This window comes from Leucoraja erinacea, chromosome 12, assembly GCF_028641065.1.
Source record: "Leucoraja erinacea ecotype New England chromosome 12, Leri_hhj_1, whole genome shotgun sequence".
Lineage (NCBI taxonomy): Eukaryota > Metazoa > Chordata > Chondrichthyes > Rajiformes > Rajidae > Leucoraja > Leucoraja erinaceus.
The window spans coordinates 44061709-44076271 of NC_073388.1; the positions used below are offsets into that span (position 1 = coordinate 44061709).

At 43.9% G+C, this 14563-nt stretch overlaps 1 protein-coding gene across 1 annotated transcript in view; it reads left to right on the forward strand.

The window, feature by feature from the left end:
* Window positions 1-14563, forward strand: part of si:zfos-2326c3.2 (mitogen-activated protein kinase kinase kinase kinase 4) — a 280480-nt gene that overhangs the window by 196464 nt on the left and 69453 nt on the right. Inside the window, exons 22-24 of the mRNA XM_055644013.1 lie at window positions 5048-5209; window positions 9160-9277; window positions 11717-11872. Coding sequence (XP_055499988.1) covers window positions 5048-5209; window positions 9160-9277; window positions 11717-11872 — 436 coding nt within the window. The remainder of the gene's footprint in view (window positions 1-5047; window positions 5210-9159; window positions 9278-11716; window positions 11873-14563) is intronic.

Consider the following 14563-nt stretch of genomic DNA (forward strand, 5'->3'; position numbering starts at 1 on the left):
TGCCGGGACCCTTCTTCGGGCTGAAGTCTGAAGAAGAGTCCCGACCTGAAACATCACTCACGCAGCACTTTATATCTATCTAATGAACTGCAGGTGCTGATTTATACTGAAGATAGACACAAAGTGCTGGAATAACTGAGCGGGTCAGGCAAACGGGCCTGACCGATTGAGTTACTCCAGCAGTTTGTGTCTATCTTCGTTTTAAACGGGCATCTGCAGTTCCATCTTGCACAAGGTTTAGAGGGATATGGGTCAGGTGGTGGTGCCACACCTGGAACACCTGCCGCAGATCGGGGAGACCCGTCCCCTTGAGGCGAGCAGTCGAGCCCTGCCCTGCTCATCCCCAAGAGCCAGAGAGGAGGTGAAGAGATTCAAGATGGCGGCGGTGGCAAGAGTGAGGAACAGAGGGCCAGTAGCAGACCGGCCACAGGAGACAGCGCAGTCCCTCGACGGTGGAGTGGGCCGCTGGAGGTCCTGCAGCAGACTGGGTTTTGACTGGAGCACACAGACCGGACATGGAGCGGTGGAGGATACCAATGACAACATGTGGCCAGGCCGACGGTGCAACGCCACTAGGACCACGGGCCTTCATGGTCATGTTCAGAACTCTGCACTTACAGCAACAGGGATTTGCAAAATGGCGCCAAACCTGCCGACTCTTGAATACTGTCTCACTGTACTATCCATAGACACTCGTACTGAATCTCAGATGTGCTTGTGTACAATAATACCTTTACTGGATTGTATGCAAAAAATAATTTCACTGTACCTCAGTATTTGTGACAATATCGTACCATTGAACCATTGAAATACGTGCAAGTTGGTCTAGCTTATATGGGCAGCTTGGTCAGCATGGGCAAGTTGGGCCTGTTTCCATGTTGTGTGACTGTACGCCTGTAAATAGGGAAAAGTAGGGATGAGACTGATGGAATTGGCCACCTGAGTCCCAGCATGGACGCAATTAATTGAATCATCTAGCTCATGTTGTACTAAATTCATTAACAAAGGCTTGAAACTAAAGAAGATCTTGATTGCAACAACTAGACATGTAGACTGGCTGTTATGCAGCCCACATGGGCTGACAGTGACTGTATAAGAAGGAACTATAGACGCTGGTTTAAACCGAAGATGGACACAAAAAGCTGGAGTAACTCAGCGGGACAGGCATCATCTCTGGAGAGAAGGAATGGGTAACGTTTCAGGTCAAGACCCTTCTTCAGACTGGTTAGGGATAAAGGAAACGAGATATATAGACGGTGAAGTGCAGAGATAAATGACGATGAATGAAAGATATGTAGAAAAAGTACCGATGATAAAGGAAACAGACTTTAGTCACTGTTTGTAGGGTGAAAATGAGAAGTTAGTGCAACTTGGGTGGGGGAGGGATAGAGAGAGAAGGAATGCCGGGGCTACCTGAAGTGAGAGAAATCAATATTCATACCACTGGGCTGTAAGCTGCCCAGGCGCAAATTGGAGGAGCAGCATCTCATATTTCGCTTGGGCAGCTTCCATTATGTTGACAACATAACATTTTAAAATCCACATTCAAAAAAGGGCACAGGAGTTTTTACCAAACGTCAAAATAAATATTTATCCCTCGACATATTGTAAGAGACCATCATGTCACTATCACCTTGTCTTTAGACTTTTCTTTAGACTTTAGAGATGCTGCGTGGAAACAGGCCCTTCGGCCCATCAGCGATCACCCCGTACAATATCCTACACACTAGGGACGACTTTTCTTTTTTTTTAAAACATCTTACCAAAGCCAATTAATCGACAAACCCGCATGTCTTTGGGATCTGAGAAGGAACCGGAGTACCCAGAGGAAACCCACTCAGTCACAGAGAGAAAGTACAAACTCCGTACAGACAGCACTGTAGTCAGGATTGAACTTGGGTCTCTGGTGCTGTAAGGCAGCAACTCTACCACAGTGCCACTGCGCCGCTGCTATTTTGTCATTCCTGTTGTTTTGTGCGAGGATACAGTGCTCATATTTGCTGCTTTGTTACATCCATTGGAAGTGGCGCAGCGGTAGAGTTTCTGCACTAGAGATCCAGGTTCAATCCTGACTATGGATGGTGCCCGTGTGGCTTTACACTTTTCCCTGAGACCGCATGGGTTTTTTCCAGGTGCTCCAGTTACCTCCTGCATTCCAAAGCGGTGCCGGTTGTAGGTTAATTGGCTTCTGTAACCTGTCCCTCGTGTCTCTAGTGTACGAGTGATAACTGGTCGGCATGGACTCAGTGGGCTGAAGGGCCTGTTTCCACGCTGTATCTCGAAACTAAATGTAGGATAGAACTAATGTATGTGTGATCGCTGGTCGGCATGAACTTGGTGGGCCGAAGGGCTTGTTTCCATGCTGTATCTAACACTAAAACTAAAACTAAATTGCAACCATGACTAAGGTTCAGATGCTGTTTATTGACTGAAAAGCACTTTACAACGTGAGAAAAGATTATAAATAAATGCTATTTTTTCCCATCATTGTCGGCGATAGTAAACCGGAGCATGTGAGGAAAGATAACTCACAACTAAAGTAACTGCTGCTGAAACTGATGCTCCCGAGTAATTAGCCATTTCTTGGGGATTTTATGTCTAAAAGTGATAGGTCTCGACAATTTGAGGTTAAGAGGAGAAGCTGTGAAAATTAAGATAGGGAAGTGCTTGTGCTGCTAATCTTCTTAAATTTTAAATAGCAGGTATTAAAAAGTTAAGGGTCTGACAGGAAGTAGAGATATTTTATTTCAAGACTTCTATTTATACAACTTCTCTTCTGATCTCAGAATCTCCCAAAGTACTTTCGAGCAAATTCAATTCAACCATGGCATAGTTAGTGCTGTAAAGTCAAAAATGTAAGAAGCAATTAGCCTTCCTCAACGTTCCTCAAACAGACCTGTGATGACAAAATAATTTATTTTGTTTTTACATTGAAACGTAAATACTTCAGCCAAGAATTCAGAGAGACCATCACATCTTCCGTTCACCATCACATCTTCCGTTCAGTTCAGAGAGTATCTCTGGCCAAGGGCCAGCTCGTGGACACCTCCACGTGCCTGCCCATTGACCATGACCCCCACAGACAAACACCAAGCCATCATCTCCCAAACTGTTACTGATCTCATCACCTCTGGTCATCTCTCTATCACAGTCTCCAACCTTATAGTTCCCCAAGCACCCATGAACAAAATCCTACTCGATCTCTCCTGACTGGACATTACAACAATAGATGCAGCCCAAAATATTTTAAATATTTCAGGATGTTTTGTGTTTGTGAAAGACCTTAACCTGTTCAGTACCACCCCCGAGGATATTCGAGTCGCGACCAATAGTGGAAACAAAACTTGTCCGTGAACAGGTTAATACTCTCGGGTCATCTCTACTTTCTACCAAGCTCTGGTGGGAAGCTGGGGAGATTAAACGCTCTACATAAAAACAAAATGGGAAGCAGAATTAAAGATTCAAATAACAGAAGAAGAATGGTATCAAATGTGTGAAACACAATGTTCATCCACAAGCTCACTAGTATGGAGAGAATTTTGCTGGAAGAATCTCTCTCGCTTTTTTATAACACCCAAAACAAAAAGCAGACATCTTTCTGTCCAACAACACTGTTGGAGGCTGTGTGGGAGTACGGAGGCAGACCACTCGCATATTTTCTGGAACTGTGTAAAGATAAGGCCATACTGGGAAAATGTTAATGCAGCTGTAAAAAATATCTTGGGTTATAAAATCCCAAATACCTGCCCTGTGATGTATCTGGGGCGTATTAAAGATATTGTAAAAATAGAAGATACATATTTGATTAAAGTTTTGCTTGCAGCAAGTAAGAAGGCCATTACCAGGCAGTAGCTTAATGAAAAAAGTCCAAAACAGGAACAGTGGTTAGAAATTGTGCGAGACATCTTTAATATGGAGAAATTGACATATTCCTTGAGATTCAAGGAGAATTCATTTGAGAAGACCTGGGGAAAATGGACCGTTTATTTGAGCCATGACACCAATTAGATAAATGCCGAGCTAGATATGGGAAGATTGTGTTATATAGAACTAGATGGTATGTTTGTATGAATATTGAATTATCTCCAGATAACTAATCAATGTAATGTTTTTTTCTTTTTTTAAGTCGGTAAGTGAACCACACGGTCAAATTCCAATTTTTTTAATTTATTTACTTCTTTTTTTTCCCCCTATCTACTTTTTTTATTTTGATTGCTGTTTTTCTTACTTTGCTTTATTTATGGTGATGGTGTTGTACTGTTTTGTATATATCTCCTGAAAATCAATAAAAATGTAAGTTTAAAAAAAAAAATACTCTAACCAGCTGGTGTGATTTACAAAGGGAATTCCTTGTATCAAGCTCAAAGGAGGCTAGCCTATCCCCTGAGTCCAACTGAAAGAAAGAATATATGGATGCAAACCACAAGCTGTACCTAGTTTATGCAGTCTAGATTATGTTTAGTTTCGAGGTACAGCATGAAAACAGGCTCTTCAACCCACCCAGTTCATGCCAACCGTTGATTATAAATTCACACCAGTCCTATGTTATCCCACTTTCTCATCCACTACCTACAAACTAGCAACAACTTACAGAGGGCCAATTAACCTACAAACCCGCACGTCTTTGAGATGTGGGACAAAACCAGAGCATCCGGAGGAATCCCACGCGGTCCCAGGGAGAACGTGCAAACTCCACATGGACAGAACCCGAGGTCGGGATCGAGCCCGGGTCTCTTGCGCTGTGAGGCTGCAGATCTACCAGCCGCCTCAGCTCATGCCTGGCATGTTGAACAAAGTTTTTTCATGGTGTCCCGAAACATGTGACAATAATGCACCAATACCGCTAAGTTTAACTTCAATGCTTGGAACTGATCCCCAGGAGAATGGGGTTAGGAGATAGAGATAGATCAGCCATGATTGAATGGCGCAGTAGACTTGATGGGCCGAATGGCCTAATTCTACTCCTGTTCCTTATGACCTTATGATTTCAGTTGGGACTAACGTTGTCCTTCCTCCTGTGACGTGTGTGTGTGTTGTTTCTGCACAGAGCCTAGCAGGGCAGGAGGGTGGCAGAAGGCACGACTGTCCAGGCTTCCTCCATCCAGTACATCACCTCCCGGACCTTCTCCAGCAAAGCCACCCCACAAACACCTCGGCTGACCACCAAGAACCCGGGCAGACCCTCCTCAACGAGATCGCAGCTGACCAGGCAGGTGTAACAAAGAGCAATGCAGGCGGCCCGTGAAGTAGAAATTACAAACGGTCCTGAGCTCGAAATGTAAACAGGCATATTTAAAATGGCAAAATGTAGCTCCTCTATAGTTAATCTTTGCTTGTGTGACCTTGGATGAATGAGTTAGCTGGATTTAAGTAGCTTTGAGTTGCTCTGGTCTTTAATGGTTATAGATCCCAAACATGACTTGCTTTGCTGTATTCATGCAGATAAGGGGCCAAGTAAAAGGCGGCACAGTGGGGCAGGTGGTAGAGCCACTGCCTCACAGCGCCAGAGTCCCGTGTTCGATACTGACCTCGAGCTGTCTGTGTGGTGTTTGCACGTTTTCCCTGTGGCCACATGGGTTTCCTTCAGGTACTCTGGTTCCCTCCCAAATCTCTAAGATGTTTGAAGAAGGGTCCTGACCCGAAGCTGACTGGCCCACTGAGCTCCTCCAGCACTTATTGTTAAGTATAAGTATAAGTAAGTATATCTTTATTGTCATTTTCCTGAGTACTCACATACCCAGAGGAAACAAAAAAACGTTGCTCAACCAGTGTCCAGTCAGTGTGCAGTAAAAAATAAATAGAAATAAAAATACATACATCATGAACACATTAAACACTCTACTCTCTACTAAACATCAACAGGCGTTCCGATCGGCAGCGGCACAGTGGCTCTGCTGCAGTGTGTCCAGGTTGGTGCGCGATACTTTGGCAGGGGGCAAAGTCTGTTTATCAGTCTTATAGCCTGAGGGAAGAAGCTGAGGAGCATCCTGCTGGTTTTGCAGCTAATGCTCCTGTACCTCTTCCCAGATGGCAGGATGGAAAATATGTGATGCGATGGGTGGTAGGGGGTCTTTGATGATGGAGATGGCTCTGCTGATACATCTCTTCCTGTATATGTCCAGCAGGAAAGGGAGTGGAGCACCAATAATCCTGCTGGCGGTCTTCACAATCCTGTCTAGTTGGTGCCGTTCGTACGCCTTGCAGCTCCCGAACCAGGAAGTGATGCCATAGGTTAATGTGGCTCTCGATTGTCCCCCTATAAAAAGTTCATAGGTGTGTAGTGGGGAGACCTGCTTTCCGTAGTCTTTGGAGAGGGTGTAGTCGCTGCTGGGCTCTCTTGACCAGTGCTGTGGTGTTGGTCGTGGACGTCAGGTCATCTGACAGGTGGAGTCCTAGGAACTTCATGCTGCTGACCCTTTCCACATCAGCTCCATCGATGTGCAGAGGTGTATGGTGTTGTTTTCCCGCTCAAGATTCCAGCATCTGCAGTTTCTTATGTCTCCAACTTATCAAAATATTGATTATAAGAAAATAAAGAGGCATTTAGGCAATTTGGCGTGCAGGGAATAGAGAGATTTGGATCATGTTCATTCCGGTGAAATCAGTTTAAATAGGCATCATGTTCGGCACAAACATAGTGGGCTGAAGGACCAGTTCCTGTTCTGTGCTGTTCTATTTTCTATGTCTATGCTCTACGTATGAATAATGACATGTATAGCTCAAACACAATAGATGGAGGTTAGTGCAGAATATAGTTCTTAGCATTGTAGCACGTCAGTTCCATAGACAAAGAACAATGACTGCAATGGGGTAGAGGTGAGAAACTTCAGCTCCTGCTCATTGAAGGTCAAATCATCTGCATCTGACACCTGACATCTTCCTCTATTACCAGACACAGCATTGAATCAAGAAGATTTTCGATATCTTACCAAGCAGAATGGCTGCATGCACTTTGTACAGTCTTAGAGTTATTCAGTGCGAAAACAGGCCCATTCACCCAATTTGCCCACACCGACCAACATTTCCCATCTACACACGTCCCACCTGCCTGCATTTGGCCCATATCCTTCTAACCTTGTCCTATCCATGTGCCTGTCTCAACGTTTCTTAAACATTGCGATAGTCTCTGCCTCAACTACCTCATCTGGCAGCTCGTTCCATACTCCCACCACCCTTTGTGTAGAAAAAGTTACCTCTTAGATTTCTATGAAATCTTTCCCACCTTACCTTCAGCCTTTATCCTCTGGTTCTCGATTCCCCTACTCTGGGCAGGTTCCCCACCACCGTCACATCAGTTTGAAGAAGGGTTTCTACCCGAAACGTTGCCTATTTCCTTCACTCCATAGATGCTGCCTCACCTGCTGAGTTTCTCTAGAATTTTTGCCTACATTCGATTTCCCGCATCTGCAGTTCCTTCTGAAGGGCCTGTCCCACTATACGAGTTTACCCAAGAGCTCTCCCGAGTTTTTAAAAAAAAAATCAAACTCGTGGTAAGTGCGAAGAATGTACGTAGCGGGTATGTCGGAGCTCGGGATGTCTCTTAGCGGCTCGTAACGCTAACGACAGGCACTCGGGAAACACGGTAAGCTTGTGAAGTTTTTTCAACATGTTGAAAAATGTCCACGAGAGCCCCGAGTACCTACGAGCAGCTATTACCGTAATTCTCCGAGTTCGAATCGGGGGAAACTCGGAGAACTCTTGAATTACCTCGTACAGTGGGACAGCCCCTTTAAACAATGAGTCTTCACTACTGAGCATTTCAAAAAATACGCCATCCTCTCTTGGAACTATATCACTAAACATGATGAATTCCTAAAGTACTTTTAGTTCACCAAAATTTTATAAATGGACTAAGCTGGACAAAATGTATCGTGGCAATTTTAAAACAATGTATCATACACAAAGAGTGAGACGTTATTCATTATAGTAAGACATAGTTTAATAAAATGAAAAGATATAGCGCAAAAATTCAGTGGTGTTACAGCCAAAATTTGAGAATTGAACATTTTAAGTCAAACAATAGGAGGCGTTTATGGTCACTGGATCTAAACCTTGGAACTCTCTACGTGTAAATCCCATCAAAGAACAAGCATCCATAAAAATGTTGCGAAGAAACCTTTATTGGTAGCTAAACTATAACAAGAGCTTTGCCAGCTGTTAGTCATCAAAACATTTTGAATGTTTGAAACTTCAAGAAGATTCAATAAAATGTTCAGAAGTTAATCAAACAACGCCCAGGGTGCTGGAGCAACTCAATAGGTAAGGCAGCATATGTGGAGGGAATGGACAGATGATGTTTCAGGTCACAACCCTTCTGCTTTTTGAAGAAGGGTCCCGACCTGAAACGTCATCCATCCAGTCCCTCCACAGATGTTAACTGACCCGCTGAGCTCCTCCAGTACTTTGTGTTTTACTCAAAATTCTAGCATCTGCAGTTTCTTGTGTCTCCAAATTATTAAAAGATTGATTCTTAGAAATTTAAATAACCAAACCATCAAGGGGCGTAGCATCAGGATTGCTGCCTTACAGCGCCAGAGACCCAGGTTTGATCGTGACTATGGCTGCTGTCTGTCCTTAGTATGTTCTCCTTGTGGGTTTTCCCCAGCTCCAGTTTCCTCCCACACTCCAAAGACATATAGGTTTGTAGGTTAATTTGGCGTCAGTAAAAAATTGTAAATTGTCCCTAGTACGTAGGACAATGCTAGTGAACAGGGATTGCTGGCTGGCACTGCCTCTGTGGGCCAAACTGCATGACTAAAATAAACTAAACTAAAAATGTGATTTACAACTTCTAAATGCGCTCAATTAAAAAGATCTAAAGAACACCAACTTTTATTTTTATCGTGTGCAGTTAATTTGGTTCATATCCAAGCTAAGGGGATACGGGTCTTTAACCGAAATCATTAACTAAAGATGGTGGATAGACCCGGCCCAACTTGCTGAGCCTTTTCCTAATGTTTATTGTGACTATTTGGAATTTTTTGCAACGTTTACTGCTGTTATTTCGAATTTCCTGCATCTGCCGTTTCGTTTTGTTTTCATTTGCAGTGTAAGTTGTGGCTATGTGGGAAATATATAATTGGGGAGGGATCATTGGATCTAAACAGTTGAATTCCATTCTAAGACGTTGGTTCAGCTTTAATTTCCTCTGACTTTCAGGATCAATTGGTGGAAAGTCCACAACCTAAAGGTAGTTCTTCATCTTCCTCGTCGTTCACAACATTCATTGACCCCAGACTCCTGCAGGTATCTCCATCCAGCCCTACAGGAACTCCAGGTACATATATTTGTTAAGCTGCGTATGGAGTATTGCATTGCAGTTCTGGTCACCCTATTACAGAAAGGATGTGCAGGCTCTCATTGATTTATGGTGAAAGGGAAAAGATTGAACAAGAATCTGAGGGGTAACTTTTTCTCACAAAGGGTGGTGGGTGTATGGAACGAGCTGCCAGAGGAGGTAGTTGAGGCAGGGACTATCCCAATGTTTAGGAAACAGTTAGACAGGTACATGGATAGGACAGGGTTAGAGGGATATGGGCCAAACACAGGTAGGTGGGACTGGTTCGCCAGTGATGGACAAGTTGAGCCGAAGGGCCTGTTTCCAACATACATCGCTCTAAGACTAGAGGTTTACCAAAATGCTGCCTCGATTAAGAGGCAATTAACTCTAAGGAAAGGGCCTGGGCTATAGGGAGAGCTTGAGCAGGCGAGGACTCTATTCCTTGGAGCGCAGGAGAATAAGGGGTGATCTTATAGAGGTGTACAAAATCATGAGAGGATTAGATCAGGTAGACGTCTCGTGCCCAGATTAGGGGAATCAAGAGTCAGAGAACATTCATTTAAGGTGAGAGGGGAAAGATTTAATAGGAACCTGAGGGGTAACATTTTCACACAACGAGTGGTGGGTGTTTGGAACGAGCTGCTGGAGGAGATAGTTGAGGCATGCACCATTGCAACATTTCAGAAACATTTCAACAGGTACACGGATAGGGATATGTGCCAAACGCAGGCAGGTGGGTCTAGTGCAGACAGGCCCTTCAGCCCAACTTGCCCAAACCAGCCAACATACATGTTGACTGGTTTGGGCAAGTTGGGCTGAAGGGCCTGTTTCTACCGTCTCAAACTATGACTGTGACTCATAGTTACATGTGGTGCTTGGACAAATTTGGATCGTTTTCTCTGGAATCTTGGACGACCTGATGGAAAGATATAAAATTATGAGAGGCTAAGATGGGGTAGACAGTCAGAACCTTTTTCCCAAGGTGGAAATGTCAAAGACCAGAGGGCATGGTATTCTACACAGAGGGTGGTGAGTGCGTGGAATGTACTGTCAGGGGTGGTGGTGGAGGCAGAAACTATACTGGTATTAAGCGGTTTTTGAATAGACTCATGGGTATGCAGGGAATAGAGGGATGCAGGTGACATGCAGGCAGAGGAGACTGGTTTAATGGTAGCAAATTAAACTAATCTCCGAAGGGCTTGTTTCTTTATCGTACTTTGGGGGGAAATAGCAAAGATTAGGGGGCATAGCTTGTACAAAGGTTAAAGAAGATGTGGGTAGGTATTTTATATAGAGAGTGGTGGGTGCCTGAAATGTGTAGCCAAGGTGAGTGGTGGAGGCAGATATGACAGTGGCATTTAAGAGGCCTTTCGATAGGCACATGAGTGTCGTGCGTCTGGAATGCACCAAGTGTGGTGAAATAAGTAAAGACAGTAGTAGTGTTAATCCTGGCTAAAACAGAGCAGCCATAGCACCAACATTTAGTAAGGACTCGTGTATTGTTAGGCCATTTTGGTCAAGTCTGATGTGCTCTGCAGAAATAAGACAAGCTTCTGAATGGTGCCAGTAAGTCTAGGCCTTAGATCAGTGTTGCAGCTTCAATTGACAGAATGAATGTGATTTCTGCAGAGGACCTCCAAGGAAGTGTACAATGATTAATGTGATTGGGTTACTGCAAACAGTATTGTATATATTGTAAATAATATTGCCAGATAGTTACCCTGCTGTTTGTTGATTGGCCAAAGTGTTGAGCCCCCGGCAGTTTTGTTTGGATTCCAGGGTAAATGTTGCATTATTCAAGTTAAGTTAGCTTCCTCTAGAAGCTTCTCCTGCAACAATGTAAGGGAGACTATGTTATTAGGTTGGGAAACTGTCAATAATATACTGTTGTTAATGAATGTGTTTTATTGGATTGCAAAGAGACCACCTCTATGTAGTTCGGTCCCTTGGGGTTCGGGGACCTATAAAAGGCAGCCCCCACGAGGTCCTTTGTCGATCTTCTGGAAGAGCGCTTGGGACTGCGTGACCTTTTGGAGTGTTTCTGTTTGCACGAGGCTGAAGGGCTTGGCCAGGCAGATACAAGGATCGAACCCGCGGTGGTTTAGGTATCGTATAGGGGAATTTGTTGTGCTATCCAAAAATAAAGATTAGTTGTTCCAGTGCTTGACAGTGTTTTATTGACTGAACTAGACTGGGGGGGAATCTTAGAAGAGCTTGTTTACAGTTGTGTTGAGGGGATCTGTATATGGTCCCATGGGTATACGGGGAATGGGGGTATAGAGATCACATGCAGGCAGAGGAGATGAGCAATAACCAGAGGGCTTGTTTCTGTGTTGTACTGTTCTTTAAGCGATGTTATATATCAGCAAACCTGAAGTGGTCTGCCAAACGCTATATCAATGAATAAAACTCTCCACTGCTCTGTCCTCTATTCAGCAGGTAGTAAATCTGAGCCTCATCAAAGCAACTGTGCAAGAAAAGGATCAGTCGTAAATGTCAATCCCACAAATATACGGCCGCAGAGTGACTCGCCAGAAATCCGCAAATACAAGAAGAAATTTAATGCCGAGATACTTTGTGCGGCTTTATGGGGTAAGACATTGATGATACTCTTCGAGACGTAACAACTGATTAAGTGAAGGCTACTTCTCACTGAGGGTGGTGAACCCCTGGAATTCTCTGTGTTTAACCATATAACCATATAACCATATAACAATTACAGCACGGAAACAGGCCATCTCGGCCCTACAAGTCCATGCCGAACAAATTTATTTCCCCTTAGTCCCACCTGCCTGCACTCGTACCATAACCCTCCATTCCCTTCTCATCCATATGCCTATCCAATTTATTTTTAAATGATACCAATGAACCTGCCTCCACCACTTCCACTGGGAGCTCATTCCACACCGCCACCACTCTCTGCGTAAAGAAGTTCCCCCTCATATTACCCCTAAACTTCTGTCCCTTCATTCTGAAGTCATGTCCTCTTGTTTGAATCTTCCCTATTCTCAAAGGGAAAAGCTTGTCTACATCAACTCTGTCTATCCCTCTCATCATTTTAAAGACCTCTATCAGGTCCCCCCTTAACCTTCTGCGCTCCAGAGAATAAAGACCTAACTTATTCAACCTATCTCTGTAACTTAGTTGTTGAAACCCAGGCAACATTCTAGTAAATCTCCTCTGTACTCTCTCCATTTTGTTGACATCCTTCCGATAATTTGGCGACCAAAATTGTACACCATACTCCAGATTTGGTCTCACCAATGCCTTGTACAATTTTAACATTACATCCCAGCTTCTATACTCAATGCTCTGATTTATAAAGGCTAGCATACCAAAAGCTTTCTTTACCACCCTATCTATATGAGATTCCACCTTCAAGGAACTATGCACGGTTATACCCAGATCCCTCTGTTCAACTGTATTCTTCAATTCCCTACCATTTACCATGTACGTCCTATTTTGATTTGTCCTGCCAAGGTGTAGCACCTCACATTTATCAGCATTAAACTCCATCTGCCATCTTTCAGCCCATTTTTCCAAATGGCCTAAATCACTCTGTAGACTTTGGAAATCCTCTTCATTATCCACAACACCCCCTATCTTGGTATCATCTGCATACTTACTAATCAATTTACCACACCTTCATCCAGATCATTGATGTACATGACAAACAACAAAGGACCCAACACAGATCCCTGAGGCACCCCACTAGTCACCTGCCTCCAACCCGATAAACAGCCATCCACCATTACCCTCTGGCTTCTCCCATTCAGCCACTGTTGAATCCATCTTGCTATTCCTGCATTTATACCCAACAGTTGAACCTTCTTAACCAACCTTCCATGAGGAACCTTGTCAAAGGCCTTACTAAAGTCCATATAGACAACATCCACTGCTTTTACCCTCGTCAATTTCCCTAGTAACCTCTTCAAAAAATTCAAGAAGATTAGTCAAACATGACCTTCCAGGCACAAATCCATGTTGACTGTTCCTAATCAGACCCTGTTTATCTAGATGCTTATATATATTGTCTCTAAGTATCTTTTCCATTAATTTGCCCACCACTGAAGTCAAACTAACAGGTCTATAATTGCTAGGTTTACTCTTAGAACCCTTTTTAAACAATGGAACAACATGCGCAGTACGCCAATCCTCGGGGGACTATTCCCGTTTCTAATGACATTTGAAATATTTCTGTCATAGCCCCGGCTATTTCTACACTAACTTCCCTCAATGTCCTAGGGAATATCATGTCAGGACCTGGAGACTTATCCACTTTTATATTTTTCAAAAGTGTCAGTACTTCTTTTACTTTGAACCTCATAGTATCCATAGCTACTCTACTAGTTTCCCTTACCTCACATAATTCAATATCCTTCTTCGTTTAAGAAGGAACTGCAGATGCTGGAAAACGAAGGTACACAAAAATGCTGGAGAAACTCAGCGGGTGCAGCAGCATCTATGGAGCGAAGTAAATAGGCAACGTTTCAGGCCGAAACCCTTCAGACTGACCATCAGACAGACCAATTCTCTGTCCTTTAAGGTTCTGGAAGTAGGCTTGTGAGGGGTGTTTAAAGAGAAGCCGTCATTTTTTGAAAGACGTGATGGGGAACCGGCACAAGAGAGGAGATAGACACAAAAAGCTGGAGTAACTCAGCGAGGCAGGCAGCATCTGTGGAGAGAAGGAATGGGTGACGTTTCGGGTTGAGACCCAAAACGCCACCCATTCCTTCCTTCGCTCTTTCCCGAGATGCTGCCTGTCCCGCTGAGTTACTCCAGCTTTTTGTGTCTATCTTCAATTTAAAGCAGCATCTGCAGTTCCTTCTTACACAAGAGAGGGGATGATCATCTGTGATTATAATGACCACCAGAGGAGTTTGAGAAGCCAGCTGACCTACTTATGCTCTCAACAAACAGTAGAAGGCACAGATTCATGCAGCTGGAAACATGGCCTTACGCCCAACTTGCCCATGCCGACTATCTGCACTAGACCCACCTTCCTGCATTTGGCCCATTCACCTCTAAACCTTTCCTATCCATGTATCCATCTAAATGTCTTTTAAATGTTGTTAACTGAGTTGGATGATCAGCCATGATCACATTGAATTGCGGTGCAGGCTCGAAGGGCCGAATGGCCTACTCCACCTATTTTCTATGTTTCTATGTTATAGTGCTTGCCTCAACTAACTCCTCTGGCAGCACGTTCCATATATTCACCACCCTCTGTGTGAAAAAGTTGCCTCTCAGGTTCCTGTTAAATCTTTGCACCTCGCCTTGAAC